This window comes from Anticarsia gemmatalis, chromosome 21 (assembly GCF_050436995.1).
Source record: "Anticarsia gemmatalis isolate Benzon Research Colony breed Stoneville strain chromosome 21, ilAntGemm2 primary, whole genome shotgun sequence".
In the NCBI taxonomy this organism is placed as follows: Eukaryota; Metazoa; Arthropoda; class Insecta; order Lepidoptera; family Erebidae; genus Anticarsia; species Anticarsia gemmatalis.
Genome location: NC_134765.1, coordinates 8,754,338 through 8,773,632, shown reverse-complemented (window position 1 = coordinate 8,773,632; position 19,295 = coordinate 8,754,338). Strand labels below are relative to the sequence as shown.

Genomic DNA, 19,295 nt, shown 5'->3' with positions numbered 1-19,295 from the left:
AGTATTGTATTTTATATGTAGTACGAGTATAATTGACAATGACAAAGAAATCGAAAGTGTAATCAAGCAGTGTCCTTGTAATTGTATGTCGGTGACAAATAAGGAAAATGTATGAACAGTTGCGTTGTAATGTTAAACATATTTACTTTGAAGCCAATGTACTTTTACATTATATTGGGAGTTTTAGTGTAATTTCAGTGATGAAGGTCACGTTTGTATGAAAACTTATGTATGTACTACATACTTAAGTATACTAAAATTGGTGTATATCCTCTAGATATGACCCAGTCATTATGAATCCGTACATTAAGTAATGATTTCAGCACAATATTCGATAAGAAATTGCGAAACAATAGGATTAACTTAATTGCATTTTCATAGCGTACAGACCAAGGTACGCTTCTGTTATAAAACCGTAGCGTAAATCTTTCCAAAGCAACAAGTTTGACATCATTTAACATTTAACACCATCTTCAGTAAATTGCATTTTTTTTGCGTGACATTGCAACACAATGTCCATCATCTTCTTGGTCTTTAGCCAAAGATGTTTCTAGTCCTATCCTAATTAATCTTGATAGTCATCAGTAACAGTGGAATGAAATCGAGAGTTACTGCCTGAGGCTGAAGGATCATGCGTAAAACGTAGTAGTGATTCCAACTGTCATTTGTCACTGTCAGCTGTTCAAATAAGATGAGTCATTGTCAATTAGCTGACATTAGTGACGAACATGGCCTATTGTACTAATGATGGTTACTTATGAGTTATAAGATAAGACCTGTTGAACATAATTATGTACCTGTCTGTTTACAAATTAGTTGACAAAAGTAAGAGTACCTTTTGGAAGAACGATGGGCTGATGAGGTAGTTGAAATTGACAGCAAATACTATTTTAAGTTGCACAGGAAATATCCAGCAATGGGCTATCTATTGCGAGAGTTGAACCTTGTGTCAAAGATATTTAAGCTTTCTGAAGATCTTTACCCCCATATGGCTATACGATTGCTAAAACTATAGGGACCAACTTTCAGGAGACGCTTAACTTTAATATGATCCTCTTATCCATGGAATGTTTGCCCTGAAGATAGCTTAACCTAATCATTATCATATTATCATTTACGGATAAAGAAACTACTGTTTACGATAGCATTAGGCTTAATGTTACTCATGAACAATATAAAAGTATTACAGGCAAGGTTGGTTTCATAGAATAAAAATCGTACAAATAAAATACTTAAATTGTAATAACTTACATCTTTTACAAAAGTCTCTATCACGTAATGTGTTTTTAAATGAAACTAGAATAAAATAATACATTTAGTATTTTTATCAATGAATGTAAACGGTAGTTTCATTACGTATCTGTTTCATAATATTATGAAACAGTGACATAAGTTACCGAGTTTTTAATAAGTATACTAGTTGAACACTTGTATTTTCAGCTGTGAATTTAACTTGAGTATTTTGAAATGAATTGAAATAGCTTCCTCATAGAGATGGATATTTGAAAAGAGATTTAGGTATATTTTTCTCATGTTAGGTTTAAAATAAGGGTCGTTTCTGTATAGATAAGAAGAGAGGGTGTCAGCTACAAAACTTCGTTTAATGAGCGAAATAATTATTGAAAAAGTTTGTAGAGATCTAAATAAATACTTTTTTGTATGTACGAAAGTATACTTGGATTGTTAATAACAGCCTTTCATTTCAAACTATGTTAATATGTCAAAATATCCAGTAGTTAGCGTGTACAGTATTATGCGTATAAAATTACTTATCAATCGGAATCTACGGCGCAATACCGGTTACGTATAAAACATAATATACCATATCGCAATAACGTACCATGCAAATGTTATAAAAAAGTTATAAATCACTTTGATAATAAGTTACAACACGTACTTGACCGGTTTCGCACCTCTAGTTGTTTCGTTTGACTTATGCCCCTTCACTATTGAAAGTTATTTTTATAGAGTGGAACCTAGTTGTCGATGGTATTAAGTAATAGATTAAAGGTTAGACTGGCTGGTTTTGTTGCTAAGTGTTGATGTTTAAAATGTTGAATTGTCTGGTCTGAAAGTGCGTTGGCATTAAGGATTTACAAGAGGATAATTACTCTTATGTGCAGTATTGTCTTTTTGTTTTTACGAGAAAAGATAGAGGCTACATAAGATCGTTTGCTACAATCTACGATCAAAGGAATGTTTCCTTCCATTTTATTAGAAAAGTCCTTATGAAATATGAAGTACACGGCATGCAGATAAAATAATCAAAATGTAATCATCGAGAAATTTGTAAGGCCGAAGTTTTGCGTTTTTGTAAGGTATATTAAGACCAATCTGAATTGAGTCAGTCTATGAGACCTTGACACTACTCATTTGCAAATATGGCCGTGGGGTTCTAGATAATAATGAAGATAAATAGTACTGAAAACTAACCAGCGTGTAGGCAGATACAAATGCATCCTGTTCAAAGCTTTACACGTTTCTAGCACACAGCCTTGGGCAACTTGAGCAATACGCTATTTACTTGTTACTTATTGCTAAGTTGGCCTATTTCAAAACTTGATTCAGTCGTACTCACGACTAGAACATTGCTCGTTGCAACATTCCTAATGATGGCGTTGGATGTAAACAATACCGCCGGCTTTTATATTGCACTATCATTAAGTATTATGGTGAAGACGATATATAAATGAGGGTAATTTTGGTACTGCGGTTCGAAATGTATTGAGTTCAAAGACCTCTGCTCATTTGTCTGTTGACATTTTATTTACCGAATTATATTGAAATGGAGCAATATAATGAAGTTTAGCCTATGATTACTAATATAAATTAAGGTAATTATTGTTTTATGACTAGTTTTGTACTGTAGTGTGGCTTTTAAGAGTCGTACTGCAGCATTATGTAGCTTAGAAACTTCTCCCAGAAATCCAAGGGACTATTTTTATATCATTTCCTTAAATATTTGTTGACATACCTCTTGGAAAAGATACAGTTTAACAAACCCTGTTGTATTACAACACTAACTAGGTCCAGACAGTAGTGATGTCAACAACATCGTTGCTCAAACCAGTCGCGGCCGAAAACGGTTGAAAGTGTGCCGCGAGAGCCAGTGGCCTTGCCCCACTTGAGTGTTACGTGACTGAGGTAATAGCTAGATGGACGCAGATGCCGCGTGCCGCGCCAATCACAGCCTTTACTGCACTACGTATATTGAATTTATATATTTTTTAAATTTTTATTGGTTATAAATGTGATGTAGTAGCTAATGTATTTCATGCATATGAGTAACCTGTAGCTTAAATAGCCTAGCTTCGGCATCTCTGGGTTTAGCTAAATCTTTTCTGTCTGGGTCCCATGTGGCTGGATAGCAACATATCTGTAATATTTGTTTTTTGGATTAGTTAGATTTTTTTTCCACTCTTTTTCTGTCATCATTCTCCGTTTCTTGTGCTTTAAAGAAGCAATGTATTAAATTGTGCTGTTTAAGATGACCTAGATCACCCATCTCTAAAAAGATCAGTGCGAGTATTGCTCAACTTATCAAGTTACTAGAACAATGGCGTCAAAGCGTAATTTATGACAGTGATTTTGACAGAATGACAGTAATGAGGTGCTTGTATTGTTTACGGTGGAAAGGTTGCAAGACTGATAAATGAGCGTGTTTTTATTGTTTGTCTGAGATATGTGTAAATTGATAAACTTACGTATAGTATTATAATATTGTCGAGTTAGAGTGTATTATAAAATTACTTTATTACAGTAATAAAACGCATGTCGTATTTTGTTACATTATACGCAGCGAAAATTGATACTACGTGAAGTGAGCTCACGACAAGTGTTGCAATATTGCTCAATCTGTAGATATAATGCAATGAAATTGTTGGGGTTTCCCGTTACTGCTATCGATACGTGGGTGTGCCTTTATCGAGTTATCATGTAACACTTTGTTGACAGATCTGGTTCCACGAGGCCGCGCCGGCCAGACCGCGCCGTGTACGTGCCGCGAGCGCTCCGCACCGCCGAGACCGCTCCGGAGGACAAAGATACCAACAAACGAACTAGTCAGCCTGACACGCCCAAGTGCTCCAAGTCACCACCACCCAGGGACAGGTCCGCACACACCACACCCAGGAAGTCCATTGACAAAAACTTCTGCAACGTGTACACACCCCCACATCTCAGGAATCAAAGATCTCACACCGCCCCCAGCATAGACGACGAAACACCAACATCGAGCGATACAAAGGAATCCGTGCCTTCAGGCTTCCAAGTGCCAAATAGTGATAGTGCAATACCTTTTAGTGATAATAGTTTTAACGACGTAGAAGTAGGCGAGAATTTTTATATAGGAGATTATTTCGCGAACGGACAGCTCGGCTTTTACAGCCCAGGGTATTATAGTGATTACGCGGAGAAGGACAACGTTGACGAGCCTGATTGGAGGACAAATGAATCCGACGAAAATATGGCGGTGAACGAAGCTAATCAGAGTAATAATATAATCGATAACGACTACTTGTACGCTAAGGATGAGGACGTCGAGAAGAACGAGTTGAAGCGAGCCTCGCTAGAGATTAATAGAAGTAGTAAAAGAATTATCAAGCAGAGTTTCCACTCGGATGTCCTGGTGATATCAGACCCCGTTGAAGCGAAAGAAGAGAAGCATGAAACAGAAACTGTATCTGAGGAAAAGGAACCAGAACCAAAGAAGTCTAAGGCGAAGTTGGAGCCGAAACTGTCTTTGAAACGAGAAGAGAACGATTGGGACGCTGTGTTTGATGACAGTGGGGAATGTTTGGATCCATCGTTATTGGAGGAACTTACCACTACAGTTGGCAAGGTGCACATAAGTAAGCCGAAGAACAATTACGACCAGTATCAGACAAGGGGTCAAGCGTTGTTCAACGGACCGTACGATGAAACGTTCGGGCATGTGGTTGAAGTGTATGACTTTCCCAGTGAGTTTAAGACGAACGATCTGTTCTCGTTGTTCAGTGAATATAAAGACACAGGTTTTGAAATTAAGTGGGTGGACGATACGCACGCGTTGATTGTGTTCAGCAGCGCTAAGATTGGTGAGTTGCATTACTTTTATTCATTTCGTATCATCAAAATACCTTATTGCAGAGTTTAGTGGTAGAACCAAGAACATTTTTTTATACAAACTATTTTTTTAGGAATAGATCTTATTAATGTTTTAATTCGGGAATTTTATCCCGAAGATTTCAGGACTGTTAAAGGGCCGGGATCCCGAAATCCCGAAATGATATCCCCTAATAGTGATATTGGTAGTTATTGCAGGTCTATTTAAAAATGTTTAGTGGCTTTACATATCGCGGGGAAATTCCGTAAACATTCCCAGGTTCCAATCAATACTTGACACTATCTGTCCAATCAATCCATATCTACCCAGTACTCGTATATAAAAGGTACTAAGTACTCCCTAAGCCCCTGTCATTATACCACTTTCTACTTGACACGATTGGGACATAAAGTATTTTGATATATGGATAATTTCCGACAGGTGTCACCTATAGATCAAGCTCGATAGGGCTTGGAAGTAATTTGTTACTGGTTTCTATGCTGACCGGGAGCAAATAGAATTTTGTTATACGTCACTAAAGGAAAATTTTACAAACCTGTGACAGCAATGTAAATCTTAACCCTAAAATGTTCTTAAACTCTAGACTTAACTTAGTACTGTGTTGTCGTTGTTGGCAACTAAATGACCTTTTTGTAGTCTTGTACTCGGAGACACATGTGCCTTTACCTTTACAAGAGAACCATTTCAATCTTGCATCGTAGGTCGCAAAAATCTTTATTTTGGAGTTGACGAATATATTTATTAAACATGATAATATCACACTATTTTTTTTACCATGACGTAAGCAGAGACCAAAGTAAGTCGCATTGGAATCCTACAAACTTCTTTTCCTTGATCCATACATTTATCAGGGTTAATAAATCATCTAAAACTGTTTGCGTATTATTCCAAATGTATGTTTTTGGAATAACTGTTATTTTGACACGTTTATTGCTATTAGCACTTGCCATTGCACTTGTATCGCAAACCGTTATATTTAACGTGCTATCAAAATTTAATGTTCCATTTATGTTTCGCGCTTATTGCGTATAAATAAATTGTTGCATCTGCCAATGAAATAACGGCTGTGATCTCGTTATTTTGAAAGGCTATTTTTGGATACTTGAATACGTATATTTTTGTTATACTAATCACTTTTGCTTTGCCCTTTATTACAACTTTATTATAATACTTCAGTTTACTTAAATTAACGTACATTAGCGTATATATATGCTTTTAAGACTTTCGCTCGAATAAGTTTTTCATACGTCTTTTTTAGCTTACTTCTAGTACAAGCTGCTTATCTGTCAAATAGAGTTGCGTGTTATTTCATTTCTTTGTTTTATATTGTCCATGCACATATTAAGTAAATTCGAACAGACTTAAATGTGCTCCAAAAAGTCAATAATTCTCCAATAACTATTCAAATAAGCTTCCGCTATACAATAAAGTACGAGTAGTAAACATTATACTTGGATTTAGTAAACAACCGGCCCTATAAATTCCCATAGAAACACGGAAATTGCAAAACAAACACGTTTTCTTTAGGGTCAGCTACTACTCTGACCCTTACAACTGAATATATTACGAATTCAATGATTTTATACGTAAATTAATATAATTCGGTCTGGTTTGATGCTTCTCTACAAATTGACGTGGTTTTGTGGATCACGACCTCGATTACGTAGAAGTGGTGATTACGTCAAGTATTATTTGTTTTCATCGTTTTTGGTAGATTATCTTTATAAATAAAGTAGTATTCAGTGAGTTTATCTTTGTGATTGTGAACAACAATTAGTAATACTATTTTAAAAAAGATTTAAATAAACATCTTTGTACCGATGACGTCAATGTAAGGATAAAATATTAACCTTGTAGAGTAGAAAATTTCGTTTCCTTCTGCTTTTTCCTCGGTAAAATTATCATTTATACTTACATACAATCACGCCTTTTTTCCTATAGGGGTAGGCAGAGACCAGAGAACGCCACTGATACGATCGTTACAAACTTCTATGTTTCGTTCACATCCATACATTAAAGTCATAATATTTTCCTCTTTCAACAAGATAAGATTTAAAAATACACCCGTATTCAATCAATTCGAAGTATTTATCAGTTCCTACTATTATTTATCAATGTGATAACAATCCACAACAGGTAATCTACGAACTCGTGTATGAATCCGATATTAAGTGTCTGATTGTTATCAAACGAATTGCTTCTTTCGTGAATCGTTCTTTGTTTATCTTCGGTTCGTTATACTCATTAGCAACTCTAGGCTTTTAGTTTAATAGGTAATATTGATTCTAAATGTGTAGCTTTCTTTCGAAATAGGTATGGTTTTATGCTGATTCTCTTGACTCACTGTTTAACACTTGGTTTTATTATCCCGGCTAGTTTTTACAATTTTAATCTATACTAATATTATAAAGCTGAAGAGTTTGTTTGTTTGTTTGACTGTTTGTTTGTTTGTTTGTTTGTTTGTTTGAACGCGCTAATCTCAGGAACTGCTGGTCCGATTTGAAAAATTCTTTAAGTGTTAGATAGCCCATTTATCGAGGAAGGTTATAGGCTATATATCATCACGCTACTACTCATAGGAGCAGAGTACCAGTGAAAAATGTTACAAAAAGGGGGAAAATTTTGACCCATTCTCCTTATCTGACGCAAGCGAAGTTGCGCGGGTCAGCTAGTTGAATGAATAAAATTAAGACGTGTTTCTTTTGTGCTCTAACATTACACTACATTTTGGTAGAAACGTTAGTATCATATTAATGTTATTAAGTCAGTTTTTCAAACAGCAAGTTTTTTAAATAATTAAGTGTAATAAAGCATCTTATTCAAGGAACCCAGCTGTGCGTAAAAATATTATATTTTCAACGTACTTTTTTATGTTATTCCATTGACCTGATTCCCAACCTTTATTGACCAGCCGATCGTGTTTTAAAAACATTATGAATATTAAGCAAATATCGAAAATCGTAAACCAGAACTTTCGCGTTTACGTTTCGTTTAGTACGCCATTGCATAAGTAAAACGTAATTAACGTACGTAATGTACGTATAACCGATCGGACTCATTAAGCTGGTTAACCGTCAGTTGTTGTATGTTTGCGTGATTTGTACTGTAGACTATTAATCATGTGGTTCATTGATTCGGTTTCTATTCGTGATTTATTATGTGAAGGTCGACTGATGTTTGTTTATTGTTGCAACTTACACACATTCATACAGATTCATATGCAGTATATGAGTCTCTTAGATACTTAACTGCATAATTTTTGCCTCAAGTAAAGGTATCTGATGAAAAAATGGCCTTTTAGCTTTAGAAGTATTCAATTCTAAAAGAAAAGAAAAACTTAGATGTGCCTACCAGTTTCCTTTTAACATTTTGAAGACATTTGTTTCGATCAAATATTTCGTACTCACTACACATTTGTTGGTGAACCTAAACCCTTTGTTCGATTGTCATTTGTTATTGCCAGTCTAAAAATATATTACTAGGTCTTACACCAGATAACCATAAAATTACACAATACAAATTCGTAAATAGAATGCTTGTCTATTGTACGCCGCGCTGTCTGACAGTGATTGTCTGTGAACGTATCGGAAGTTGGACTAAGGTAATTTGTCTTCAGCCTTGAGTGCTACTATTGTACTATTATTTGAGCTAGGCTTATTGTTCTTTTGTGCCTGTAGTGCCGTGAGACAGACTCTAAAACTGATTGACGGCCAATGAGCTACAGAATTTTGTTTGTTTAGAGAATTGAGCTAATTAAGATTCTTTTACATAAATAATTTGTGTTGACTTTTGTGATGGTCACATATAATAGACGTCTAGTCATAACTATTTAAGGGGCTGACGAGGCTCCAAACCAATCAGAATTTTTAAAAAAAATCTTTATAATTATATATAATTCTTCTGTAAGTGTGTAGGTCACTGAACTTCTTTTAAACGACTGGACCGATTTTGATGAATTTTTTTGTGTGTGTTTTTTGTTTGTTCAAGGGGATCTGAGAATGGTTTAGATTATTAAAAAAAGTTTCAAATTAAAGACGTGTAGACAGGACAACGTCTGTCGGGTCCGCTAGTATCTATATAAGTGAGTTGAACATTAACCGGCTAATCTTATTCCGTGGCCTCTACTCACGTATAAAAGAAAATTTAACCCCATTACTGACCCAATGCTGAATAACGGTCCACACCAGGAATGACAGAGTGGTTATGCCTTAAGTCTACTTACATTCATACATAAAATCACGCCTTCTTCCCATAGAGGTTAGGTAAAGACACTCGGTACTTTTTAATAAATATGACTTTCAATGCTTTCCTTAAAGTGTTACCATAAAGCTTTGAGCAACATTAAATGCATAGAAATAAAACCATGAACTCAATATTTCGGTTGCAACAACACCACAAAAGCTATTCGTATAATCGTGACCAGTAAATATAAACATAGGTTGTTGCAACGATTCATGACTATTTATCACTGCTTACCTACTATCGAGGTGTGAATAGATGTATGAATGATGGAGTATCTATGTGACTGCGTTCTAAATAAATTGTCTTTATGTAAATTGTGCTTGTTGAATGCATAAGATCTGTTTGTTGCTGATTGATTGTACGGTTATGTGTTTTAATTTGTTTTTGATTAACTGACACGAGTAGGTCTGTTTGCGTATAAAGTTTCACCACCTATTTCAGCAGCCTAAAGATTGGTTTTGAGTACAAAACATACAAGCATTTATAGAATTAGTATGAATAGATTACTTCTGATAGAGTTTACTTCGAGTTTTCACTCAGCGCTAACTATGCGATTTCGTTTCGTGTTCACGAGATGACTATAGAGAGACATTGATGCATTTAACTTTGACGTTAGACGAATAATCATCCAGATTCGTAGTAGTTCCAGAGTCGAGTATTCATCAGATCGTAGACTTTAAAGCACGAACATAAGCTGAATTTCCATCAGAGATCTATAAAGTCAGTAGGCGAAGAAGTAGCAGCAGTAATTTTGTTTTTTTTTTTTTTTTTTTAAAAAGACAACTCCCGCACTAAGAATTGCTCTTGTGTCGCGGGGACTTTTACAAACATACAAACAACGGACACAAAGCACAACCAGACCCGAAACAATTAGTTGTGGATCGCACAAATAATTGTCCCGTGTGGGAATCGAACCCACGACCTCCCGTTGCAGTGGTATCGGCGTGGCGACCTAAACCACTGCGCCACGGAGGCAGTCAAAGTCATAACATCCTCTAAGAAATTCTATGGAAGAGTGATATCAGGTTATTTAATTACCGTCTGCAATATTTAAATGCCATCTATCGTATCCGGTGAATCAATTAAGTATTTAAATTCATGTAGCCCACAGGTACAGTGCAGCATTTATAGTTTAATACTAGCTGACTCGCGCAACTTCGTGGGTCAATATTTTCCCCGTTTTTCTAGCATTTTTACTGGTACTCTCGCTCCTATTGGTCGTAGCGTGATGATATATGTGAGTGAGTGAGCCTTCCTCGATAAATGGGCTTTCTTTCAGTGTTAGATACACTGAAAGATTTTTTCAAATCAGGACCAAACAAACAGACAAACTCTTCAGCTTTATAATATTAGTTTAGATGTTTTATAACTTATCTTCCCACGCTTGTTCAAAAGGCCAGCCCCGCAGGCTGCAGGTGCAAAACGGGATGGTAAAGTTAATTAAGCGATAGTAATCTGATCACCTGGTGAGACATTTAATATCACCTTATAGTATAGGGTATATTAGCAATTTATTTTGATCCCACACTTGAATACTCTATTAAAATCGTTTCCTTCATTATTTTTCGTCATTTATTAAGGCACTAACTATAGTAAAATCCTTGTTTCCAAATATGTTAAGGTTCATCTATGGGTCTTTGTTACCTGAAAATAAGGGATAGTGATAGTAAATAGATTATAAAAGTCTTAAATTGAACATAAATTAACGCACAATATGTTTGATCATATCATCATTTTACACAAAATATTGAATTGATATTAAACACCCCTTTTTTAAGCTAAAAGGGGTGTTTAATATCAATTCAATATTTTACTAGTAACTAAATACCTGTAAAATGTAAATACCATATCACATTATGTGATATACCGGTACAATCTCCACCTTAAAAGGAAAGAGCTATGATCTAACACCAATAAACTAACGTAATCATTTAATTATTACTACACGTTCTAAACACACCCACTGAGCTAAGCTCTAGACTATGTACGAAACATATTCCATAACATTCATGTGTTCAGCATTTTCAAAACGACTCTAGCTTCAGTTACTTAATTTTTTTAAAACATTCTGTAAAGAGATTTGGCAGATATTTTTACAACCGACAATTTAACGCCTGACTTAAAATAAAGACTACTCCCGCACTAAGAATTGCTCTCGTGTCGCGGGGACTCTTACAAACATACAAACAATGGACGCAAAGTACAACCAAACCCGAAACAATTAACTGTGGATCGCACAAATAATTGTCCCGTGTGGAAATAGAACCCAAGACCTCCCGACGCAATGGTAGTGGCTTAGTGACTTAAATCACTGCGCCACGGAGGCAGTCAATCATCGCCCCTTCTTGGAAACGTATCTGTAAATTTAACAGTATATGAAGTATTCTAATTGTAGTCAAGTCTAGTAAAGAATTCATTACAATCGTTTCGATAGTTTCCGAGATGACTCCACAAACAAATTGTACCTTGTATTACCTAGTATAAATTCTTAGTATCTTTACAACTGATCCGTGTTTATGTCACAATAGCGCGTCTTGCGTGTTATCGGTCGCACGTTATCACCTGTGACGTAATATGACGACACGCGACGTTGCGTGCGTGACGTAAGCGAGGATACATTGTGTCCCTTGTACAGTTACTCTTTGTTGTGTTCAACTGTAAATAAATGTCAGCTGTTGATCTTTGCGGCTTGTGTAACAAGCAATGAAAGGTCTGTGAAAAGAAGATATGGATAAAGTTTTAGGTCGGGGTGTCTTTAGCTTCCCAAATATTGCTTTTAATTAAATCCAGGAAAAGTCTGTCGGGTTTGTAATAGTAGTTGTGAGAATCTGTTTTACCTAGAAACTAATAACTTAGCTACAAAATGAGAAAAAATAATGTGTAAAAATTATTTCTGGTTTGTCGTAATATAAATAAAGTTTACAAACCGTTCTTGGTATTTAAAGTAAGTCGTGATGTCCTGCAATACAACTAACTAACTTTCATCCTGAGATCGTGTTCTTATGATCACAAATCTTGTATCAGTTAGAACGTAACGAACCCCACGATACTATAAGATAGCTTCGTGCGAAAGCTCTGTTCGAATGAAAATAGCACACAACGCTTACTTCCGTCAAGCATCTAAGCACCTGCCCTTCTCGAACTCAACAAGGAAGAGGAAGACTTTAATCTGTGAAATCTCAAGCTGTTTTCAATATTATTAAAACATTCCACGATCGACCTAGAAATAATCCGTGCTCAGCCCATTAACTACCATTTAGTTCTACCACGAACGAACCACGTAACGTTCTTTTCTAATCATTTCGTCATACATGTATGGCCATGTACCGTTTTGTAAGCATCTGTGTAAACAATAGCAAGTTCAAGGCGGCATTGGATAGTGTTCTGAATAAAAAATCGATGTATTACAAAGTAGGACGCGCTAATGAAACCGAGAGTGGTGTTTGGTACAAAGTTCTAAACAAATTGTCATGTTAATGATGTCGTTGTCACTTTTGATGTGGAGTGAATGAACTATGACTTCTTTTTACACAATGGTTATTGGCTTCGGCTCAACAGCTGTTGTTTACAGACTAACACCTCTTCGTCTATATTCCATGGCTAGTAAATATTTTGGGAACATTTTTTTTATGTGCATACAAACAACCTTGACAGAACTTTCAATGTTATAAGGAACCTTATCCTTATGATAATTTTGATGAACTCGTCAAGACTATTTTTTTATATTTTATAGACATAATAAATCTCCTCATTGCCAAAAAGAATACAGATCATTCTAATATCATGAAAAGCAAGCACCTTGACTTTAAAGAATGTTGACATTTCTAGTAGTTTCATCAGAGTATTCGTATTTCACAATCGCTAATCGCTACAGCTTGTGTTTGACAACGGGACGTGACTTGCAGTTGCAAAACTGCGCCGATCTTGATCTCGATCGCAGTTGCTTACGTAACGCTGAAAATGTGATGTCTGCACGCTTGCAGCCTGATGCAACTAACTCTTAAGTAACTGATAGGATTTAAAGCTAAATCTCTGTTAACCCATCGTTAGATTTGTTGAATATTGTGAGCTAAACGACCAAAATACTGCTAGAAACTGTTACTACATGAGAGATGAAACAAAAGAAAGCATTTGAAGCCGATATCTTCTAGAAATTGCTATATGCTTTTTGGTTTTCTTGTAGTAAATAACAAGAACTAAAGACTAAGCACATGATTAGCATGAATCAGCACTCCTGACATGTTTACGACAGTTTTCCCAATACCTGCATACTGAACAGGAATGCGTTAGCCTTTTAAAATATTTACGTAATGCTGAAAATGTCGTGATGATTGCAGACACTGTTGCAGCCTGTTGCAACTTGTTACTACCTCTTACTTAACTGTTAGGCTTTGGCTTTATTTGGCTAACTATTCATTGGCAAGTCTAAAGAAAGTGTCATCTATAGTTTACTCATTGTTTAGTCTATTTGCTGCAGGTATATTGTCCGATAGCTGTTGGTTTTGGTAATCCAAAATTCAATTTCAACCAATCTAATAAACCCCACTTTGGTCAGTTTCAGTGTTAACCATATGGTCATGTTTTATCCTGTTGTGAGTGCTGTCTGAAATTTCGACTATATTTATATTATTTGTTGGCCAACATATCACTTTCAAAGGCTTATTTAAGCATAGCAGTTTGTATCAAAACAGCTGTGTAGTTATTGTGATATAAACTTCTAGTAGAATATTCTGTTATCGATAAACAACAACAAACTATCTGTTATCTCAGATTTTGGCTTAATTAGGTAACCAAACAAAGTATTAACTCAAGTGTAGCCTATTTATAAGTTTAACAAATCGACTGTGAAGCTTTACGAAATGAGATTACGCGTTGAGATCAGCAAAAAGACCGGATTTAAGGCTTCAATAGATTTGTCGGTTTTTTTAAGCAGATGAACAAAAACATTTAAGGGAAATGTAAAAACGGTTGTACAAAAGAATGTTTTACTTTTTGCTAGATATCCCCCGTGGTTTTGGTCGCTGATAGAAAGCCTATTACGAATTAGTCACAAAACGACGTTTGTAGATGGTTCGAGCGTGATTTTCTTTTCATTTGGGTAATAGTTATAAACCTTAATTGTTGTATAAAATATGTTTAATAGTCATTGAAGAACACATATATCGATATAGCAATCGAGTTTTCATTGAGCTTTTTTTCATATAATAACAGCCTGTTTCAGTCCCTCTTGTGAATGTATATCTTTTTCCTAATCTCATAGATATTTCGTCTAAGATTGGTATCTGTTCAAATTGATTTGATCTGCAAATGATGATCAATCCTAGTTATTCAGGTTAACGTAACAAACTAATTTAAATACCAAAAGCAACTATTAAATCATTCGCAACATCGCAAATTGGAAGAAAAATAAAAACAAAACAGGAAATACTGTCACTGCTTTACATAATGGTGCCAATATACATGTAAATATACTTTTTATAATAAAAAATAATAAAATGTTGATATAATTAAGAATTATGCAAGTTATGGCTTGTAGGCGGTACCGTGTTTTGTCAAAGATATTATATTATCGGATGATTTATATTACTGTAGATTGCCTTGTCTGGTTCAACCAGTTATGTGACAAGTTATAAACATTGTATATTATGGTCTAAAAGGAAACTATACACGTTGCTTTTGGCTCTTGCATTCGATCAGGCAAAGATGATTTCATATTAACTCCAATTAGGGCTGTTGGTGTGGTAATAAAGGGAAACATGACTGGTAAAGCTTTGGTTTCTTTTAAAACAAGACTATCTATAGTGCCGGAATTGCCCGGTGCAATTTCATAACAGCTATAGTTTTCGTTGACATTTACTTACATATCTTTGTCTATACGGAACTGAACTTTTACAAGTACTTAATAAAACACTTTCCTTCCCTTGCGCCTTGGTATGATTACTGCCGTCTTCATCCCAGCATTACGCTCCATGATTACAGACCTGATGTTCTTACACCAGTGAAAGTACTTACGTGTAAGTCTAAAAACTATTAGACAATTACGTTATACGGAGTAAAGGTGACTTTATAGTACCTAGTTGATTTTATCGATGCGACGACGAAGATATTGATAGATTAGTTAATCAGCTATACTATTATAGGCAAATCAGAATATACAATCATTCTTCTTTTTATATAAGTATGTTTATCAGTAATTTAGTTACCATAGTACAAGCTCTGTTTAGTTTGGAGTCAAATGACCGTGTGTAAGTTGTCCAATGATTTTGGTTTTTTTGACGTCGATTAATCAATAATTACTTGTTGCAAGAAATAATGTGCAATATTTGAACGTAATTAATTGCAAGTGTTCCAGCGTGCAATAACTAAATATTTGGCAATATATTGATCGATAGATAATATTTTATTTAAGCAATTTTAGTAGCAAAATTGATTAATAATTCTTGCATTTGCATTTGCATAATTCAGTCAGCAATAATACGCTAATAAGTTAGGAGGGAGATTAACATTTCTATATATTTTTAGCTGTGGCCGGAATACCACTTCTGAATAAATATAGGTTAAATTTATCAGATATAATTTTGTCAGCTATTTTTTATCTATCGGACAGGTTATTTATCATTTATCCATAAGCTGTGAAATAGGCCCTTAGTCGTACTATTTCTTATGTCTTAAGGTCATTCTCTTATTCACTAAACTAAACTAGTCTCATTTCCGAATAGTTACGTTATTGTATATCAAGATAAGTTACTTTGTGTGACGGCATCTTTACAATACCGCGTGTTTCTTGCTGGAATACTTCTGCCGATGATACAATAAACTTGTTATTTCCTCATACACATAATAGCAGTGCCGTTAACAATACTACATCTGTTTCTAGTGCTTCTCACGATACACTGCTGAATATAGGCTATGATAATTGCTCTAGTATTTGGCAAGTGATTGCGAAATTAATTAAGTTATTGCATAGGTCTTGTGGCTTAACCACTGTAGCTCAATTTTGAAATGTCTTCTTTCTGAAGAGATGCAATTATTCCTTTTGCATTTTTCTCTCGAAATATCTACAGATACGAATCTATCTAAAAGGCCGGCAATCTAAAAGGTTATCGGATTTAGTTGAACTAGTTGCTTGCAGGATTGTTGTTTAGAGCACTTTGATTTTGCTTAATTATGAACGAATTTAAAAGCGTTATGTTCTTGCGATTGTGTATTTGATTTAGTTTCAGGTTACTATTGTTAATTGTTCTCTAGACTTTCAATGCATTTTAATTGAGATGGCTAGATAGATATATTTTTAAATATTATAATAGATCAAAAAATCAGATATAGATCAGAATTATGTAATTAAAACGATCTTTTTAAACGATTTTTGCCTTTGCAGAACACTACCTGCTTCTGCTTCCGGTTCGCAATTTAGTCTGAACCAAAACTTATGTCATTAATACTTTTTTTTTCGATATAAAACCTCTTTGAAGTTGTCTTTGGCCCGTCCATAGATGTACACTTACGCAATACAGACTTCGTGGTTGAACGAACTTCCTCACTAATACAGTATTTTTTTGGGCGTGAAGTAGGCTGCTACTTCGTGATTTATACTCATAATGAAATGAATTATAGGCTCTAGCAAAGTGTAGAAAATGTTTTAGAACCCATTCCTTTGAATTTCGTCTAAATCATCTTCCGTCAATGTTTATTTATGAATGCCTTTTTCCCCATAGATGTAGGCATCAGAGTACCAAGTGGTGTTCTTTGGTCTCTGCTTACCCCTATTTATGAAATTTGTCCTATTCGAAAGGCGGTTTCCCATGTGCTCAATATATTCACAGATTATGAGGTACTGGTAGTTGAAAGTAAAACAGAAGTTCTGTATAGACTAACCCTTTGGATCCCACCACAGTGGAAAGTCAGTAATTCTACATTTTTCATCACACACTGAATTAACAGCGCTTTTTTATTTTGATCGTTATAAAACATGTCTCAATCAGATCTCTACACACTTTTAAAAGATATTAATCTCGATACAAGTACTGGGCCAATTAGCATAGCTTGAAATAGACGCCATAATTGCATTAGCAGCTAGTAGATTATAGCTCGGTGGAATGTCGTCATGGTGGCTAAGACAACTTTCATGTTGAGCATCTGTGTTGCATGTTGTACCTTTTGCAGTGATCGTGAATGTATCTATTTGAAATGATTTTGTTTGTAAACTTAGTGTGTTTAGTCTTAACGAAATTCTTGACGAATTTTTCTAGTTACAAAATGTTTTGTAGGCAGGCAAAAGTCCCACATTTTTGTTAAAATATAAGGTTAAGTGAAGCTCGATCTTCAAAGATACGAAATGTTTGTATCCTGTAGGAAAATAAATCAACTTAGTTCCTTCATTTTGAAAGCGCTTATGATCAAATGTATCATTGCTATATACGCATTGGTTATTATTGCAGTTTTACTGAGTAATTTAAGAATGAGCACACTACCGCCCATTTTTCGTGATTTTTTACTGTTTTCTGTCAATATACTTAAGAATTGATTATCGTTTGGCATCTAAACCCTTTTACCGGTTCTATATCTATGATACCGATCCTTTTTTGTTACCTTTTAATGAATAGATAATTTTTTAAGTGTAAAAATTGCTAATTGAATGAGCTTGTTAATTTATTGTAATATATTCCAACAGCTAGTAAATCTTTTTAATTTGACAATAATTATCTTTAAACAGAATTGCTAATTGAACGCCATTCAAACAAAACTAAATCAACACAAATTACGAGTCTTTAGCTTCAAGAAAACTGCAAATTACTCTTTTTTTTTTTTACCGCGAAGTGATGCGAAGTGGCGCGGCCGTCGGCCTACTTGCTCGCCGCACCGTTGCGTCACGCGGGTCATCGAACCTCCTTGCGAGGTTGCACGCCGAAAATCTAGGCTGTAAACGTCATACCATTATGCCGCCAATTATTATATTTTTTAATTATAATGGCGTTCTTGTTGTTTAGATGTATTGTTATATGCCAGTTAATATTGTTTTGATGCTATTGGCTGATGGCAATGACCTTGAGGGGTCAGCTTTTCAATCGCTGATTGGAAAATGATAAGTCTTTGGGCGTTACGTTAACGTCGTTTAGTTAAGGGCCGCTTGGTATTGAATATATTTATTAAAACAGGTTACTTACCACCAGTACTCGATTAATCGAAAAGTGTGAGAACTGAAGTCCGAGCTTTCGTTAGTTTAATAGTTTACGTTGAATTATATTGATCGTAAAACTTTTAAATACATTCGAACGTGTTACAATGTTATGATAAAAGATTTCTGTACCACGGATCGAGCATTGCTTGTTCATGAAACTGTACAGTTTCGCTGGACTGTGCAACAAGTCACAAGAAACTAACTGAAGGCTTTTTTCAAAAGTCATAGAACATCTGTCATTTAATTCAGGCCTATCTTGTACCAAAATATCTGTTGTGTACAAATGTGTAGGTACATACAAGTTGCAAGCAGCTCCAAATTGTCTTCCGTTACATCTAAACAGGTTCCACAGGTTTATCAACAACAAAACTACTGTTTTATTGCACTTGTTTATTATATTCAAAGCTTGTTTAATTTAAAAATAAATGTCGGGAGAAAACCAGGTGATCTTAATAGCTGATTAACATTTCCTATAAGAAGATTGAGACAATTTGTTATGATTAAGTTAATAGCGCCATATTTTGTCAAGTAGGTAAATAAAACTGGGATTCTGTACCGCTAAAGTCAAGCATATTGATGTGTTGCTTCTTAAAATCAGACGAAGTTTTAAATTAAAGTACCTACTTCAATTATCTAGAATTCTCAAGCTATAAACTGAATAACAAAATTCTTATGTTCAAGTGAAGTTTTGGGGTAATTTATAAGCTAGATACTTGTAACATGAATATATACCTATCTGTACCTACATAAAATCAAGCAGTTCTCCCAAAG

The 19,295-nt window shown here is 35.0% G+C and overlaps 1 protein-coding gene across 3 annotated transcripts in view; it reads left to right on the top strand.

Annotated features, from left to right (window-relative positions):
- LOC142982440 (uncharacterized) overlaps nt 1-19,295 on the top strand; it is a 46,309-nt gene that overhangs the window by 16,475 nt on the left and 10,539 nt on the right. For all 3 annotated transcript variants that reach the window (XM_076128956.1, XM_076128957.1, XM_076128958.1), the window contains one exon: nt 3,955-5,075. In XM_076128956.1, coding sequence (XP_075985071.1) covers nt 3,955-5,075 — 1,121 coding nt within the window. The remainder of the gene's footprint in view (nt 1-3,954; nt 5,076-19,295) is intronic.